This window comes from Sus scrofa, chromosome 3, assembly GCF_054392235.1.
Source record: "Sus scrofa isolate SSC_HxYL_T2T_F1_AM1 chromosome 3, Sscrofa_HxYL_maternal_Yorkshire_Landrace_v2.0, whole genome shotgun sequence".
Lineage (NCBI taxonomy): Eukaryota > Metazoa > Chordata > Mammalia > Artiodactyla > Suidae > Sus > Sus scrofa.
The window spans coordinates 53,859,567-53,878,534 of record NC_139385.1 but is presented as its reverse complement, the minus strand read 5'-3'; the positions used below and the strand labels follow the sequence as shown (position 1 = coordinate 53,878,534).

The window sequence follows — 18,968 nt, the reverse complement described above, 5'->3', positions numbered from 1 at the left end:
AGCCACCAGCCTACGCCAGAGCCACAGCAACACGGGATCCGAGCCGCGTCTGCAACCTACACCACAGCTCACGGCAACGCCGGATCGTTAACCCACTGAGCAAGGGCAGGGACCGAACCCGCAACCTCATGGTTCCTAGTCGGATTCGTTAACCACTGCGCCACGACGGGAACTCCCAATTGCAATTAATTTACAATCTGATGTCAGTTTCAGGTATACAGCAAAGTGACTATTTTTTCAGATAATTTTCCATTACAGATTATATTAAATATAGTCCCCTGCTCCCCCTCCCTTCCCCTTTGATAAGCTAAGTCTATTTTGTCTGTGTTGTATGTAGATTCATTTACATTATTTTTTAAGATTCCACATACTTTTTTATGTCTGAGTAACATTCCACTGTGTACACACACATACCCCTCCCACTTCTTACATCAATTTGTTGATGGGCACTTGGGGTGTTACCATGTCTTGGCTATTGTAAAAAGTGCCGCTATGAACACTGAGGTACATGTATCTTTTCAAGTTAGTTTTTGTCTTTCCAGTTATCTATCCAGCAGTGGGACGGACCACTGGATCATACAGTAGCTCAATTTTTAGTTCTTTAAGGAACCTTCATACTGTTGTCCTTTTTTTTTTTTTTTTGCCAGGCTAGGGGTTTAATCGGAGCTGTAGCTGCCAGCCTACGCTAGAGCCACAGCAACGCGGGATCCAAGCCGCATCTGCAACCTACATCACAGCTCATGGCAACACCAGATCGTTAACCCACTGAGCAAGGGCAGGGATCGAACCTGCAACCTCATGGTTCCTAGTCGGATTTGTTAACCACTGCGCCACGACGGGAACTCCCATGCTATTTTCCATATGGATGCACCAATTTACATAACCCATAAGAGAACGGCTACTTGTACATTATATATTTTATGGCCACACCCATGGCATATACAAGTTCCCAGGCTAGGGGCTGAATCAGAGCTGCAACTGCCAGCCTACACACAGCAACTAGGGATCCGAGGTGCATCTGCAACCTATACAACTCAGGGCAACACTGGATCCTTGACCCTCTGAGTGAGGCTAGGGAATCAAACCCACATCCTCATGAATACTGTTCCGGTTCATTACCACTGAGCCATGATGGGAACTCTGATTTTTTTGATGAGAGCCATTTTGATGGAATACCTCATTGTGGCTTTGATTTGCATTTCTCTAATGAGTGATGTTGAATATCTTTTCATGTGCTTGTTCAACCATTTAAACACTCTTTTGTCTTTCTGGGTCGCACTATGGCAAATACAGACGTTCCCAGACTAGGGGTCAAATTGGAGCTGTAGCCACTGGCCTACACCACAGCCATGTCAGATATGAGCTGTGACTGTGACCTATACCACTTATCACAGCCAACGCTGGATCCTTAACACCCTGAGTGAGGCCAGGCAGGGATCAAAATCAAGGATACTAGTCAGATTTGTTTCCACTGAGCCACGAAGTGAATTCCACCAACCATTTCTCTTTCCTTTTTTTTTTTTTTTTTTTTTTTTTTGGCTTTTTAGGGCTGCAGCTGAAGCATATTTAAGTTCCCTGGCTAGGGGTCCAATAGAAGCTACAGCTGCCAGCCTACACCACAGCCACAGCAATGTGGGATCTGAGCCACGTCTGCGACCTACACCATAGCTCATGGCATCGCCGGATCCTTAACCCACTGAGTGATGCCAGGGATCGAACCCGCATCCTCATGGATCCTAGTAGCGTTCTTTAACTGCTGAGCCACAATGGGAACTCCAACCATCAAACATTTCTCAAGGCACTGATGCCCAATCCCTAGGAAAGCTTCAGCTCCCCTCCCACCAAGATCCCAACCAAAGGAAGAAGCAAAACAGAAAACACAAAATAGAACCACCTGGAAAATTAAGGGCTGTATGGTGTGGTCCAAATATTTTAATAGGAAGGTGGTTACAGGTCATTTAGAATGCCTTTATAAGTAAAACTAGGGAAAACTTGAAATACTGATTAAAAAAATCATCCCAAATCCTGCTATAGCCAGTATCACCTTCACTTCCTTGCTCTTTTCCTATGCATTTTCATTCAAATCAGCATACATGTAATTGATGCAGCTTTGCCACTCAACTAAAATCTTTAAAACTTTGATTTCAAAGGACTGCACAATGTAAAAAATGCCTTAGATGCCAGACATAACTATCTCCGTCAAAGGTGTGTAATGTGCCTAGAACCTACTGACCTTCCTCCTACTGTAACATTCTCGGGGGGGGGGGGGGGGGGACAGGTTAATGATTTTAAAAGCACAAGTTTTAAAGCAAAAGTAATTATTTTTATTGGAAAGATGTTTAACAAATAATTTTATAATCACTCATTTTTGTTGACCTTCCAGTCCCTGTACACATTAAACAGATTCAGAGTTGCATACCACAATGGGTGCTCAATGCAATGATGGATTCCCACAATATGCAATACATTCCACCCCTAACAACTATTCCAAATTTTAAGTCCAGAAGACAAAGAAACCCAAACACTTAGCAAGATAAATATTTACAAATACAGTGTATGAAAAAGCAAAATTTTCCCACTAGCTTCAGTGAATGCCTTCTTTGAAGTGTTAACAGAGGCTACAGAGGGGGAAAGGAGCCGGCAGTCTCTGATCAGAAAAAGGTACTTGACCAAAAAAATAAAAAAACTATGCTTTCCAAAATTTTCCACAGCAACCCCAAAATGAGATCATATAAGCAACTAGATATACTACAAAAGTCTTATTAAATTCTCAGTACTTTACTTTTATTAATCAATGTTGGTACCATGCTGCTGTTTTTAAATCACCAATGTAAGCAATGCTTCTTTCCTCTGGTATTCCTGCAATGTTTCCATTTGTCAGAAAACCTGCAGAAACAACTCTGCTTACACCAAAGCAAGGTAGCAAGGAAACTGGTTACCGTGGAATAATAAGGCCCTAAGAAAGGCAGCAGGTCGTATAGTTACCTCCTTGTGGGCAAAATCTCTGCCCTAAAACTATGCAACCTACTACCTCTTCCTAGGAACCCATTTTTTTTTTTTCTTGCCAGTCTTCCACTTAACAGATGGATTTCAAATTAACCTGTTAAATTAGGTCATATTTTGGGGGTTTTATTTCAAATTCAAACCAATCAGAATTCACTCACTGAGAGGCTCTAAAAAAGTTATTGGCCATATGCCCTTGGTAAAAATCACAAAATGTTTGCTTAAAATCAAACCTCTTGCTATGAAGAAACAATTCAATTACATCAGAGGATGCAAACCAGAGGCCTAATACCCAGCCCACCATGTACTGCTGAAGCCACAGATTTTAAGAAATATTTACTATAATGTCAAAATTTATATCATCAAATTTCATAAACTCTCCACCTTTCTTGATAAACTAGAAAATTAGTGACTGCATGTATAAATCCTTGCCACCATCAACTGAAGCAATTAACTTACTGCCTGTCCCCTTTAGATGCCGTGTTCTCCAGTTACAGCCAGCCACTTCCAGGCCATGGTTATTTGGGGATTTTGACCCTTCATCTAGAGTGTTAAACAAGCAAATTCTGTTCATGGTTTTAGAAAACCATCAACAAGCTTTTGCAGACTGTCACACTGTACCATAAGGTACTTGGGGGCTGGGGGGCCTGCAGCATGTGGAAATTCCTGGGCCAGAGATTGAATCTGCACCACAGAAGTGACCCAAATCACTGCAGCGCCACACGAGAAACCCTCCATAAAGTACATTTAAAGGTTTTCACAAAATCTAATTCTCCACAATTCCATTCAATTGGCCATTGTGCTTGGCCAATAAGGTTATGAAATGGGTCCTTGGGTAATTAATAAAAGACATAATTTTTTTTTTTAAGGGCCATACCTATGGCATATGGAATTCCTAGGCTAGGGGTCGAAGCTGCCAGCCTACGCCACGGTCACAGCAACTGGGATCTGAGGCACATCTGCGACCTTAAACCACAGCTCACAGCAATGCCTGGTCCTTAACCACTGAGCAGGGACAGGGATCAAACCCGCACCCTCATGGATATCAGCCAGGTTGGTAAACGGCTGAGCCACAACAGGAACTCCTAAAAGGTATATATTTTTCACCAAACATTAGGTATTAGTTAAGTTTTCAACTGCAGAGTGGTGACAATAGCTACACTGGAGGCACATGTACTACAAATCCAAAACTTATACTCGCCAATTTCTCTAACACTCCCACTTTTCTTTGGCACAACAAAAGGCAGTTGACTATAAAAGCCTTCTACCTATGTATGTCTAGTTTATAACAAAGACCAATTCTGGATCATGCAGGTTTCCTTCTGCCGATGGCACCACACAGTAATTATCTTAGATATTAAGATTCAGGACAGACGGAGATATTTAGGAAAAGGTGTGACCTCTCCTCACCTCCACTTTGCCTCTTTTCCTTCTCCCCAAATAAAATAGATGGCAAACACTTAAAACACGGCAAGGAGCTTTAGCTTTGCTTAATTATAAGGGCCCAAGGCAACATATGGTTTAGACGTTAGAAGAAGGTCTTCATGGGTGTTAAAACTCAAAGCAGTTCTTTTGAGCACGATCCTTGCATTTTAAAACAAACTATGGATCTCCTCATCTGACAGCTTCATTCCTTTGTGAGTGAAGACCCAGCTCAGGTTTTGAGGGCAGGGCAAAGCTAAGGTCTTAGTGACTTAACCAGGGAGCAAAAATTGAACCCAGAGCCCAGTATCTCCCTTTCCAGGCTGGAAAATTAAGCTGTCCAAATCAACACACCTATAAAACATGGTTACAATGCCGAAAGCCACCCAAAAAAACCAAACTGGGGAATGAATCATAATCAACCTGATTCCATTTTAGCTGTGACAGTGCTTTTCCAGTTTGTATTTACCTTTACCACCTACAATCTCACCCTGGACATTTCTACCGGGGCAGCAAACCTATTCACAATTCCACAGCGGCCTGGTCCCCTGCTGCTTGACTTCAAATTTCTTCTTTCTTTCTTTGCTTTTTAGGACCACACCAGGGGCATATGAAAATTCCCAGGCTGGGGTCGAATAAGACCTACAGCTGCCAGCCTAAGCCACAGCCAGAACAACGTGGGATCTGAGCCACGTCTGTGACCTACACCACAGCTCAAGGCAATGCCAGATCCCGACCCACTGAGTGAAGCCAGGGATCAAACCCACAGCCTCATGGATACTAGTCGGATTCGTTTCAAATGCACCACAATGGGAACTTCTCAAATTTCTAAAATAGATAAGTGAAAAAGTTACATATTGATCACTGTATCTATTGTAGCAACAGAGAATGTTATTAGCAAATAACATAAACAAATTTTAAGTACAAAGCAATGTCAAAATTAATTCTTCTGAGTTTTAATATCTAGGTAGAAACAAAATGCAGCAAGTCTACTCCTCAGGGAAGGCAATAGATTGTATAGTTATCTCCTGAACAGGGTAAAATCACTACCCCACAACTATACAATCTACTACCTCACTCTGATAGAGCAATCTCTTCTTCGGGAATAGAGCACAATCTCTTTATGTTGCATCATCAGTTACCAATCAAAATAAAATACACTTACTCTGACACACAGTAAAAGTATCCCCACCCAACCTGTATACCTGGTAATGTTTTTAGTCTCTAAAATAAGCAGCAACTTGTACACCATAAGGAAATACTGAACCACAGCATTTTTACAAAAGTTAATCTTAAATGTCATACAACTTGTACTGATGTTGAGTGATGCTTGGATGATGCTGTCTGGATGCAGATTTTTCTATCACGTTAGGAAAGACAGTAGATTGTATAGTTATCTCCCAGTGGTGGGTGTGACCCTAAAACTATACAACCTACTACCTCATCCCACAGTGAAGAGAACGTCCACAGTGAATGCTGAAAAGGGACCACAGCTGAGCACCACAGGAAAGCTTTCTCCTAGGTAATCCTGGTTCTCCTGTGTGATTAAAGGAGAAAGAAAAAAGTATTAGACTCCTTTCATTCACTTAACATAATCTATGATTAAATGCAATAATGTACAGAGCTATCAAAAAATATACATCCGACTAGGAACCATGAGGTTGTGGGTTCGATCCCTGGCCTCGCTCAGTGGGTTAAGGATCCGGCACTGCCATGAGCTGTGGTGTAGGTCACAGACGCAGCTTAGGTCTGGCATTGCTGTGGTTCTGGCGTAGGCCCAGCAGCTACAGCTCCGATTAGACCCTTAGCCTGGGAACCTCCCTATGACGCGAATGCAGCACTAAAAGGACAAAACACACACATCCATACATGAGAACCTCATTTTTAAATTAACCTACTCAAGTATTCCATGTCAGCAAACACTAAGTGATCTTATTAAAAGAAAACCAATGATTATCTACTGGATCTGAGGCAAGATAAGGATCCTTCCTTCACTAGAAAAGTGCTGTGAAGATCAAAGATGGTAACCACTTTGGTACAATACTCTCTGAACTAAGCAATATGACCAGTTTAGTTTTATAATCAAAATCTTGAGCTAAACCATATTAAATATCAGTCTTCAATTTACAGACTTCATACTTAAGAAGCAGCCACTGTAAAGATTACTTAATTTCAAAGAAAGCAAGCTGCTAAGTAGTTACTTAGTAATAACCAAAACCTGTAAACAAAACCACTCTTAGGACATATAGTTCAATGTAACAGAACTTAACATCCAGAAATAAACCCCATATACTGGGTCAACTGATTTTCAACAAGAGTGCCACCACAATTCAATGGGGAAACAAAAGTTTTTTTCGACAAAGAGTGCCAGAACAACTGGATATCCACATGCAAAAGAATGAATCTGGACCCCTACACCTCGCACCACATATAAACGTAACCTAAGACCAATAACCTCCTTTAAAGAAGGATAAATAGCCATTTCTCTAAAGATGTGATTAATAAGAAAAAAGGGCCAATAAGTACATAAAAAAACCTCACATCATTTATTAGTCATCAAACCAAAATCATAATGGGGTATCACTTTCAGATCCACGAGGATGGCCATAATCAAAAAGAGACCAAGGATGTGGAAAAATTAAATTACATTACCATTGCTGGTGGGAACGTAAAATGGTCAGGTGCTTTGGAAAAGTTTAGCAGTTTATCAAAAAATTAACCAAATGATCCCGCAACTTCACTTACAGGTATATTCCTAACAGAATTAAACACAAAACTTAAATATGAATGCTCACAGCAACATATCTCATTTGGAGTCAAAATAACCAAGGTTCAAATCCTGTCCCTGCTCACTCACTGACACTCTGGAACCCAGCCCCTCTGTAACATCAATACAATGGACTAAATGATCCATAATACAGGAAAAGAGTTACCACACCCTCAATATATATAAGACCCCACCATTAAGCCCTTCAAGTGAGCCACCTTATCTCATGGTGTCTATTTTACATAGGTGTAAACTGGTGCCAGGAAGTTTAATAACTGGCTCCAAATTACAAGGAGAGACAGCACTGGATCTCCAAACTCAAACTCACCATACCTCAGCCAATTTCAATTCTACAAGGCCAGATAATTCACGATATGAACATGCAGACAACTGTCCCTAAAAAGATTTTTCTGGGAGTTCCCCTCATGGCTCAGTGGTTAACGAATCCAACTAGGAACCATGAGGTTGCGGGTTCGATCCCTGGCCTTGCTCAGTGGGTTACATATCAGGCGTTGCTGTGGTGTAGGTCACAGACGCAGCTCAGATCTTGTGTTGCTGTGGCTGTGGCCTAGGCCTGCATCTACAGCTCCAATTTGACCCCTAGCCTGGGAAACTCCATATGCCATGGGTGCAGCCCTAAAATAAATAAATAAATAAATAAGAACCAAGAGGAAAACCAGCTGGTACCTCCAACCCAATTCTCAAGCCCAGCCTGATTTTCCTCATTTAAAACATGTTTGAATCCTCAGCAAATGTAGGAATTTAAAATGAAGTAAACAATAGAATTTAAAATGTATTCACTTTTCAAGCTTGGAAAATGAGGCATGTTTACTTTGTACTATTTTTCTTGATCCAGCAATGTATACAGGTACCCATACTGGTAGACAGCAATCCAGCAATTTATACACCAGGAGCTTTTAAAATGCTCCTCCAATTGGGGGAAAATACATACAAATGTAACCCAAAAATTGTTATTTATGGGTGAGGGGCAGGGGGAACAATTATCTACTATGTAGCATCACTATTCATTAGAGCGATAGCTTCCAAAAGTCTATGATCCACATGAGAAAAAGGTTTTATAATTCAAAACAGTACTCATACATGTCTATACATACATAATACAAAATACTAATACAGTAAAATACTACTATTCACTATTGTTCAAAAATCAATACTAACCCCTATTCTTTTTCTACTTTATTATACAGATTAAATTGATTTTATGATCCACTGATGGTTTTCAACCTACAGTTTTTCAGATTAATACTGATGAGAGCAAATTTTGGAAACTAAAATCTAACAGTTGAGAGTAGGCAATGTTTAGTTAAGCAAGCTTTCAGAACACAGAACACAATCCACATAACAAATAACAAGGATCCATAGAAATGTTCATTAAGAAATAAAGTTAAAGAAAAACTAACATGTACACTGTCACAACTACACAATGTTTGACTAAAGAAAGAGAAAGGAGTTGGGTCACAGAGCAGGTTTACTTTCAGTTCTTCAGATTTTCCCCTCTGAAGTCAGAGCACACTTCAGAATCTGAGACTCGGAAATAATCTTGGGGCCTCTGTTATGTTAACTCATTAAAATCAGTATTTAAGGTCTCGGCATTGTCACTGCTGTAGCTTGGGTCTGATCCCTGGCCTGGACACTTCTCCATGCTGTGGAGGCGGAAAAGGAAGGAAGGGAGGGAGGGAGAGAAAAATAACTACAGAGAAAGAAAAAGGAAGGAAGGAAAGATGATGGGGGGGAGGAAAATATGAAAGTCACAAAGCACAATGCCAGGTGCACAGAGGATACTCAGTAACTTGTAGCTTCAATCATCAGTATTAGATATTAACTAAAACATTCTTAGACAAGACTATTAGCTGAAACTATCTGAATGTGATCTTTCAGATAATTCCTTTTCTAACTAAAAGTAACATAACTTTCCATGTATCTTCTATCCTTATTCACGCACTACCTTAATCTGTAGCTTGAACTCTTCCCATCCCTATTAAAAATACTAATAATTAAACATCACAATTCAACTTGGACAAAATGTTCCTGCGCAACATAGCAGTGCAGGAAAGATTAGAGCAATGGCTTTCGGATACAGCAGCTTCTTAGCAGCTGTGTTCTTGGGCAAATTAAATAACCTTCTTGAGGTTTATTTCTCATCAGTTGGGGAACTAACATCCACACCCTCAGAAGACCGTTTTGAGGATTAGGAACACATGCAAAGCACCTTAATGACCTAGAAGTAAGTACTCAACAAATGGTAACCCTTGTTCTAATAAATCAATCTGAGAGAGAAACTAACTTTAAATTCCTGGATATACTTGTGACAGTCAAAAATACTTATCTTCAATTTAATCATGCTGTGTCAACTTAAAATGTGCTGTGAAGAGGCATATCTACTTATTAATTATGATTTAAGCTTGTTTATCTGTATTTCTATCAAGTAAGGTTTCATTTTAAAATCCACTTATATCTTAGTAAATGACAGTGTATGACATCTTATGTTTAATACTTGTGTATAGTCAACACCTTAAAGTCAGAGTTCTTCACCTATAAGCACAATGAATTTCAGAATGTACAATTTTTCTACAAGACTCCACAGCTTTTACCACATTTACAAAGTCTATAACTAAAAGAAGGTTAAGCGTTATGGTCCTAAAAACACATGAATATACATTCTGAAAGCTACATACTAATTGAAATACATAAATACCACTTTTGCATTGTCAATTTTAGTAAGATAGTATTTTATTTTATTTTTTGTCTTTTCTAGGGCCGCACACGGAGCTTCCCAGGCTAGGGGTCTAATTGGAGCTGTAGCTACCAGGCTACCCCAGAGCCACAGCAACACGGGATCCAAGCCTTGTCTGGGACCTACACCACAGCTCACAGCAACACCAGATCCTTAACCCACTGAGTGAGGCCAGGGATCGAACCTGCAACGTCATGGTTCCTAGTTGATTTGTTAACCACTGAGTCACAAAAGGAACTCCCTAGTAAGACAGTATTTTAAACAAACAAGCTTCTAGTTCTTAAAATACGCTAAACCTAGTCCAAAGCCAGGCATACTCTACTTTCTATGGCTTATTAGAGTTTGAGGAACTCTCTTGTGGTGAGGTGGGCTGAGGATTCAGTGTTGTCACTACTGGTTACTGCAGTGACACAGCTCTGAACTTCTGAGAAAAACTTTTTCCAGCAGTCTTATTTCCTACCTTTTATAATATTTCACATACTTCTATAAACAAAGCACCTCAGAAAATTTTTACTTTTATTTATTTATTCTTTTTCCTTTTTCTTTTTATGGACGCACCTGCAGCACGTGAAGTTTCCAAACTAGGGGTCAAATTGGAGCTGCAGGCCTACGTCACAGCAACAAAGCAGCACCAGATTTGAGTCACATCTGCTACCTACACCACAGCCTGTGTAAACACCAGATCCTTAACCTACTGAGTGAGGCCCAGGATTGAACCTGCATCTTCATGGGGACTACATCAGGTTCTTAACCTGATGAGTCACAACGGAAACCCCAGGTTTTATTTTTAAAAACCTTTATTCACAGGCCATTTATATAAATTTCACTTTTTGCCAAACTTTCATTCAAATACAAGTATTTCCTTCAGTCTCATCATCTAGTTTCACTTGCTGATAAATACAAAATTAGAATATTGGCTACTTAACATGAATTTCCTTGAAATACTCAGTTAACTATTAACAAAATTATCTGATGATGCTGGCTGAACATTAAAATACTATCCAAAATGTAAAAGTATTTTCAATATAAAACATGCAAACTCTCCAACACAATTCTGATTCCTTCTTCCTAAGCTTTGCTAATGAAAACTAACCTACTTCTAATACAAAAGAACTTATTTACGAAACAAAAACAGACTCAAAGATTTCCAAACCATACTTAGGATTACTAAAGGGGCAAGGTTGGGAGGGATAAATTAGGTTGGGATTAACATACATATACTATATAAAAAATAGATAATAACAAGGTCTCACTGTATAGCTCATAGGGAAATCTACTCAATACTCTGTAATAACCTGTATTATGTATCACTTTGCTGAACACCTGAAACTAACACAACATTGTAAACCAACTATAATCCAATAAAATTTCAAAAATCAAATTAACCTACTTCTAATCTTTCAATTTCTCTTTGTAGGCAGGATTTTTTTTTAAATTGATGTATAACTGACATACAGTATATTAGTTCCAGGTGCATAACATAATGATTCCCTATTTGTAAACACTGTGAAATGATCACAAACAGTTACTACCCACTAAATTTCTTTTTTGGCTTTGTGTCTTTTCAGGGCCGCACCTATGACATATGGAGGTTCCCAGGCTTCACGCCACAGCCGCAGCAACACCCGATCCATAACCCACTGAGCAAGGCCAGGGGCTGAACCCAGCCACCTCATGGTTCCTAGTCAGATTGTTTCCCCTGCACCACAACGGGACCTCCACTATCCACTAAATTTCTTATCCTGACAAATACAACAAGTATTTCCTTCAGTCTCATCATCTAGTTTCACTTGCTGATAAATACTAAGCCGAAGCACATGTTAAATTTCAAATAGTTTAAAAGTTTCTACAGTTTAATAGTTTAAACGTTTTAAACAGCTAGTACTAGGTCATGTTTTCCAAAACAAAACCAAAACCTTTCCTTCATTCGATCTTAGACATACAGCAGGTACATAAGATGTTTTGTTTTTGGAGGGCTGCACCCACAGCTTGCAGAAGTTCCCAGGCCAGAGATTAAACCAGAGCCACAACAGTGACCATGCCAGATCCTTAACTGGCTGCACCAGAAAAGAACTCAAAGATGTTCTTGATTAGATAAAGTACCTAAACTCTGTAATTTTTTAAAAAGGGAACTAATGTCAACTCAGCATTCCTTTGTAGAATTCCTGATGCAAACTGTTAATTTGAGACCACCTTCCCTGTTACAAGTGCATTCTATGCTACCTTCCTGTATATCTAATTAAATTCTGCTACAAACCATATAGAGCACACAAATATTTAGGGTGAGGCAGCGTATTCCACTTGGGTAGTAACTTGTTTTGTTTAATGGTCCTTATATACATACACCATTATTTCTCAATCATCAATCTTTTGCCTTCCCATCCACGATACTGAGTTGATATGCTCCCATACTGAAAAGCTTACATGTCCCCAAAAGGCTTTAAAAAGGTGGGTTCTTGCCATTAAATCCAGATATCCCAGTTTACAATTAGCAGACAACTCAGTCTACACTGTACAAGAAAAACATTCTCTCCTATGCATTAAGTAATCATATAATTGACCAAATAAAAATTGGGGGGAAGGGGTGAGTCAGCCAAGTGAAAAGACAGTATAACTTCATGAAAACGAATGCTGACAAAAAGCAGAAAAGGATAACTACCTAATTAATAGAAGAACAAAGTGCTTCTAAATTAAATTCATCATTAATATCTGTAATTTTATAACATCATCCAGGAGTTCCCATTGTGGCTCAGCAGAAACAAACCCAACTAGGATCCACGAGGATGCAGATTCAATCTCTGGCCTCCCTCAGTGGGTCAAAGATCTGAAGTTGTCGAGTGTGTGGTGTAGGTTGCAGATAAGGCTCAGATCTGGTGTTGCTACAGCTGTGGCTCCAATTCAACCCCCAGCCTGGGAACTTCCATATGCCACACGTTTGGCCCTAAAAAAGGCGGAAAAAAACAAAAAAAAAAAACAAAATACAGATCACCCAGAAGTTCCTGTTGTGGCTCGGAAGTAACAAGCCTGACTGGTATACAGGAGATGGATGCAGGTTCAATCTCTAGCCTCTTTCAGTGGGTTAAGGTCCGGCGCTGCCTCAAGTTGTGGTGTATGTAGGTCACAGACATGGCTTGGATCCCCCTTTGCTGTGACTGTGCCACAGGCCAGTAGCTGCAGCTCTGATTTGACCCCATCCTGGTAACTTTCATTTGCTGTGGGTGCAGCCCTACATAGCAAAAGCGAGTAAAAATTTAAAAACATCCAAAATCTCTTAAAATATTCCTAGAAAAGCAAACATAACACTCAGCAAAACTACTTGTCATCAGCCTCAGAATACTTAAATCTTAGACCAAGAAAGAGCCTAAGAAAGAAATGACCTCATATTTAAGATTAGACTATGGAGAGGGAACATTTTGGGCTAATAATCTGAAAATACTTAGCTAGAGAAAGCTAAATTCTTGAAAAGCGGCTGAGCAATCCACTATAATTGCACTGGCCATTTGGTAGCCATTAGCCACGTCACTACTGAGCACTGGAAATGCAATCAGCCCAGAATGAGATGTGCTGCAACTGTAAAATACACTCTAGATTTCAAAGACATAGTACAAAACAACAACAAAAAAAGGCAGTGACTCTCGTTTTGTCGTCGTTGTTTGCTGTGTCTGTGGCATGTGGAAGTTCCTGGGCCAGTAGCAAACTGGGCTGGTTCAGTGACAACACTGGATCCTTAACCTGCTGCACCACAAGGGAATTCCTAGCTCTCCTTTGATCTAAGTGATTGTGCAATGCTTAGAACATCTATACAGTCAACAACAATGCAATGACCAGGCCTCCCTTATCCAGTCCTGAGGTCATGTAAAGGTAATGTTGATAACTCCTAACTGGGGATCTGGATTCTATTTAGACATGGAAAATTCATTGATAGTTAATATTCTGGAATGGAGAAGATCCTTTATTGTCTAAGTAAAAACTTCTCAAACTATTAAAAATATTACATGATTAAGATGCTTGCTGGGAGTTCCCGTCATGGCTCAGCAGTTAGCGAACCGACAAGCATCCATGAGTAAGTGGGTTCCATCCCTTGCCTTGCTCAGTGGGTTAAGGATCCAGCGTTGCCATGAGCTGTGTAGGTCACAGACTCAGCTCAGATATCCTGCTGCTGTGGCTGTGATGCAGGCTGGTGGCTACAGCTCCATTTCAACCCCTAGCCTGGGACCCTCCATATGCCTCCGGTGCAGCCCTAAAATGACAAAAAAAATAACTAAAAAGCATGCTGGTCACTGATAGCAAATTTACTTCCCCAACTCCTGAATACTAAAGTGAGGAGAACATTTTCCACCAAATATAACAGGGCTACTTTTAACACTCTTAGGAGAACACTAGTGCTATAAACAAAAAAAATACCCATCAGAAGGGCTGTTTTTCAAACTTTTCCAAATACCCTCAAAAAAGGTATTTTTACAGGAGCAAATACGTATATAGCTGAATTAACAGTTTCATGTAACAAACTAATACTTTCTATTTTTTTAGAATTGTGATCACCACCCACTAAAAGTGATTTTATGACCCAGTAAGCCAGCACCTACAGTTTGAAATACTGGTTTCTAACTCTCACTATTGAGCAATTACAATTATTTATAAAACTACCATATGTTAGCTATTGAAAGAAAAGGTACACAAATATCTAGTGTACTGTATTCTAAACCAAGACATTCTAGTTAATGCTAACCATTCTACTCTCAAAAGAGTCCACAAGTTTCAAAACGATACTTTTAACAACTGTGTACAGTACATCAAGCACCTTCAAAAAAACCCAAACTTACAAATTTTTATTGCCTTAACTACAATACTCTGAATATACTATAAACTAATCAGACTACTATACAGCAGAAAAACGGATAAAAAGTTACTGTATTTTTCTGAACTACATTTAAATTTAGAACTTAACATTACATTTTCTTAAACTACTGCATGATTTTCAGGCCAATAAAAATAAACGAGGACTGCTAAATGCGGTTTTAACTAGAAGTGCCAAAAAAGCGATACATTATCAATAAAGTTAAAAAAAGAAAAATCATTCAGTCTTCCGATTTACTTTAAGAATTTCACACTCACTATCCCCAATGCCCTGATGCCGTTTGCCAACCCGCTCATAAATGGAAAGTCAATTTTAAAAAGCCTAAGAGTTGAAAAATGTGCCAAAAACACACCCTCAACTCTGACACACAAGGCAGGGGGCCAGTCCCTACTGTAAAAATTGTAAAGACCGAAGGCCACTGCCAGCCAAGGACATAAAGGTTACGCATTCCTCACACTCGAGTCCTCCGGGAACGTTTATCAGCCAGCCCGCTTGCAGGGTGTGCAGCCCAAATCAGTGCTGGGGCCGCTGGCGGTGGCCCTGGTCGCCGTGCACAAGACCGTCCCCCGGGATCCCACTTCCTACCGCCCGCCCGGCCCCTCCCCCGCCAAGGACGGCCGCCGGTTGGACCCAGTCGCACAGCTGCTCCGTGGCCGGAGGCTGCACTTGGTGGGACGGATTAGAGGCAGGGAGCCAGCCCAGGGCCTGCCAGCCAGCGAGCCCCGGCCCTCCCCCGCACTTCCTACCTTCCCTCCAGCATCCCAGCCCCCAAGACCAAGGTCTCCCCGGCCCACAAACCTGATAGCGGAAGCGACGTCAGGGGGACCTGGCGGCGCCCGCAGCCAGTTACGCCAAAGCAGGAGGAGATGCTGGCCAATGGGCACGGCGCGGGGGCGGGACTTCCCCCGCCCAAGTTTGATTGAAGTGGGGGGAGGTGCTGGGTGAAGAATGTGAAGAATGACCCCTCCCCCCGTCCGTGAGGCGCTGGGCGGGAAGCGGAGGGGGTTGGGGCTGGACGCGCCACGCGGCGCCCATCCCCCGCCCGCGCCGCCGCCTCCCGCGGCCTCAGCTCGCCACCCGCCAGCCCGGCCTGCTCTGGCCCCCAGGCCTCTCTACCAACCAGGCCGCCGCGGTCCCCTTTTCCCAGCTCCGCCAGGGGTCCGAGAGAAGAAAAATGGCGACGGGCCCGCGCTCGCTGTCTCGCTTCTGTACCCACCTCAGGCTCGTGGAAGAGCCAACGGCCAGCCGCCGCCCTCCGCGGGGACAGCCCGGCCCCGGCGCTTGCCGCCCGCAGCCACCGGAAAGTCGCACGCGAAGACCCGGATGGAGGTGCGGGCTGGCGGGCCGCGGCGGCCGGAGGGAAGGGAGCGCGGGCGCCGGGAGGCCGAGGCAGGGGCGGGCTCGAGCGCAGCGCGCGAACTCATTGGCGAGGCCGTTTGACTGACGTAAACATTGCCCTTTGCCTCCGCCGAGCCAGGCTCGCTGGGACCTCACTGGAGGGCGGCGGCTGGACCCGCCTCGCGAAGGGCGGGGCGACCAGGGCCCACCCACCTTGCCCGCTCCCCATTTCTTATTGGACCGCCGGGAGAGTGGTGGCACGGGGTCTTGCAGTCCGCTCGTGATCGATCGGCGCTGTCACGTGGTCGCTGCCCTCGCTGGGGGCGGCTGTGCCTGGCCCCCTGGTTGCCGGAACGTCTTGCGTGCGACCCCCACAAGGACTGTCCCGCCCGCCGCCCCCTGAGGCTTCAAGTAGACCCACCCACTTTGCTTCAGTTTACGCAGCTGTAGATGAGGCAGCCAATCGAAGGCCCCAAGTTTTGAAGAGTCTTGTCTTTTCAAAGCAATGTTTAATTTTCCTACTTTAACGTTTGCTGAAAATATCATTCCTCCGTTCCAATAATGACCCTCCCAAACTAGGACCCCGGAAAGCACTGTTTAGGTAAACTTTCAGGTCTCTCAATGGCTGGGAGCCCCACAAGCTGAGTCTGTCTTTCCTCACTGTTAACTTTGCGCACAAGGTTTTAAAAAAGCAGAAACAGAACACAAAAATTCATCCTAATGGATAATAGAAATGTTTTTGAACAGCACTTAGTTTACCTGGTGCGTTTATATTTACGATCTCAGGTGGCAGTATCTAACACTTGTATTACTACAATGCAATACACGGAAAAGGAGTTAAACTGAAGAGTTAATTTTGTGGGCTGAAGTGAACAAGAAACTAGAGGAGGAAAACCTTGAGCTTGGGGCAGCCTGCTGGGCCAGGAAGAGGAGGAGGTTCAGAGTCCTGAGAAAACGTACAAACTTCCTAGACTGGAGTTCCAAGAGTAGCCAGGCCTAAACCGGCCCAGAGGTCCAAGGTCACTAAGGCCTTGCCATCTCAGACCCCTCTGCTTGTCTACACCTCTCTGCAGGCAGCCCCAGAACAGATCCCTCCCTCCACCTTTGTCAACCTGCAACCACAATTACCCAAGAAAAGCAAACACACTCCAGACACACCCTCTGCCCCATCACTGTCCCTACCCAGCTGAGACTGGGGCTTCTTGTGCAGCTGCTCCCTATGGCCCCTCACTCAGCATGCTGGGTCCAGATGAGACTTCTGCCTCTTGGCCTCCCTGCCTTTTGCAGCAGATGCCCTTATCCTTAACCAGACCCTTAATCCTGAGTGTCTGCCTCAGTGGGCCCAGGTTTTAGCTCAGAGAACTGGGAACGCATAGATCTGGAGGTTGATGTCTGGCCAGTGCCTACCAATATCTTACCCACTCTGACTGCCAGGGACCTCCTGCTTTCCTGTGTCTTTGCTGGGAAGTGATGCTCCCTAAGGAGTCACAGTGGAAGGAGAGAGGCCCAGGCTTGGCAAATGCATTTAGCATCACTGGAGTGGAGTAAGCTGTTATGTTGTTACTATATTGTCCACCTCGATCAGAGATTGCAAACTGGTGATGGCCTGGAGATCACATCTGGTTTACAGAAATGCTTTGTGACAACCGTGCACTGTTTTAAATCTCTTTTTAATTAGCTGACAGCTTTCAAAAGAAGATATTTAACATTAAAAAGTCTGAATTTCTTGCTTTTCTAAAGAAACTGGAATCTCTGGCTACACTCAGCCTACATCCCAACAGGACAGTATTTTCTTTATGCTCGGCATGGACTCTGCTATTCGTCACAGCCCCCCTGCCTCCACCCCTCCCCACCTCCAGCTTGTTTGTTTGTTTGTTTGTTTGTTTGTTTGTTTGTTTTCCCTTCGGTCTTTTTAGAGCTGCACCCAAGGCATATGGAAGTTCCCAGGCTAGGGGTCAAATTGGAGTTGTAGCTGCCCACCTACACCACGGCCACAGAAACCTGGGATCCAAGCCTTGTCTGTGACCTATACCACAGCTCAGGGCAACGCTAGATCCTTAACCCACTGAGCAAGGCCAAGGATCAAGCCTGCATCCTCATGGATCCTAGTCAGTTTCTCCACTGCTGAGCCACGATGGGAACTCCCAACCTGCTTCATTTTTATTACAAGCTTGACTCCCATGTACTCCTTGCCTCCTCTTTTGTGGCACTGTTTCTGCCCCACTTGGGTCATGGGATTTTGATGTAGGTCAAGCAGAGTCCTTTCCTGAGGATGTCTCAAAACAGGCGCTGGGAGAAGAGAACCCCTTAGCTCTGAACACCAAGCTGTGATGACGGGGGAGAAGGGGTCATACTGTAGTAAAGAAGCAAAGCAAGCACTGAGAAGCAGAGACAAAAGAGAGAAGGGGCCTTCTGACATCAACTGAGTCTAGGTCCTATCACCCCTGAGGCTACCCCACCCTTTCCCCAACTAACCCTTTCCCCAACTAACCATGCAGTAGCCAGAAGGAGAATAGGTTTGAGAATGATACATTTCTACTGTGCTGCCATTTTGGACAAAGCACTGATCTCCTTCCCAGTTTCTTCATCTGTATAATGGGAACTCTAAAGCTTACTTCCCAAGGTGGAGTGGGGGTTCCAATAATGTCATTTATGTGAAACACGAAGCACAATGTGCATCACAGGTGCTACTCAGAATTCCATAAACAGTGAATTTCACAGTAGATGTTTACAAAAAACTGGTGGGCTAGAATTAAGAAGAGTAAGCTCCCTCTTGAAGAATGATAGCAGTGTTTTTGAGGAGATATTTCCACCTCTGCACTGCC

At 42.8% G+C, this 18,968-nt stretch overlaps 2 protein-coding genes and 3 non-coding genes across 6 annotated transcripts in view; all 5 read right to left on the bottom strand.

Annotated features, from left to right (window-relative positions):
- ZNF169 (zinc finger protein 169) overlaps positions 1-16,199 on the bottom strand; it is a 103,876-nt gene extending 87,677 nt beyond the window's left edge. For both annotated transcript variants that reach the window (XM_085018421.1, XM_085018384.1), the window contains exon 1: positions 16,022-16,199. The gene's annotated coding sequence lies outside the window, so the exon portion shown is untranslated. The remainder of the gene's footprint in view (positions 1-16,021) is intronic.
- On the bottom strand, positions 2,950-3,045 carry MIRLET7D (microRNA let-7d). Its single transcript, NR_128407.1, has one exon. It is a non-coding gene; the product is annotated as a microRNA let-7d (primary transcript).
- Positions 5,416-5,512, bottom strand: MIRLET7F-2 (microRNA let-7f-2). Its single transcript, NR_128408.1, has one exon. It is a non-coding gene; the product is annotated as a microRNA let-7f-2 (primary transcript).
- On the bottom strand, positions 5,788-5,879 carry MIRLET7A-2 (microRNA let-7a-2). The gene has a single exon (NR_038599.1). It is a non-coding gene; the product is annotated as a microRNA let-7a-2 (primary transcript).
- On the bottom strand, positions 11,488-16,372 carry LOC146404628 (uncharacterized). Its single transcript, XM_085020109.1, has 3 exons — positions 16,300-16,372; positions 13,178-16,224; positions 11,488-11,923 (listed from the first exon to the last, which is right to left on the bottom strand). Exons 1-2 carry the CDS (start codon positions 16,370-16,372, stop codon positions 15,548-15,550), a joined length of 750 nt encoding a protein of 249 aa, XP_084876235.1. The 3' UTR covers positions 11,488-11,923; positions 13,178-15,547.
- Between the last annotated feature and the right edge of the window lie 2,596 nt (positions 16,373-18,968).

Coding starts and splice junctions, on each gene's coding strand:
- LOC146404628 (XM_085020109.1), bottom strand. CDS start 16,372: ATGGGGAGCGGGCAAGGTGGGTGGGCCCTGGTCGCCCCGCCCTTCGCG. Junction 16,225..16,299: donor GGTCCAGCCGCCGCCCTCCA/GTGAGGTCCCAG, acceptor CTCGCCAATGAG/TTCGCGCGCTGCGCTCGAGC.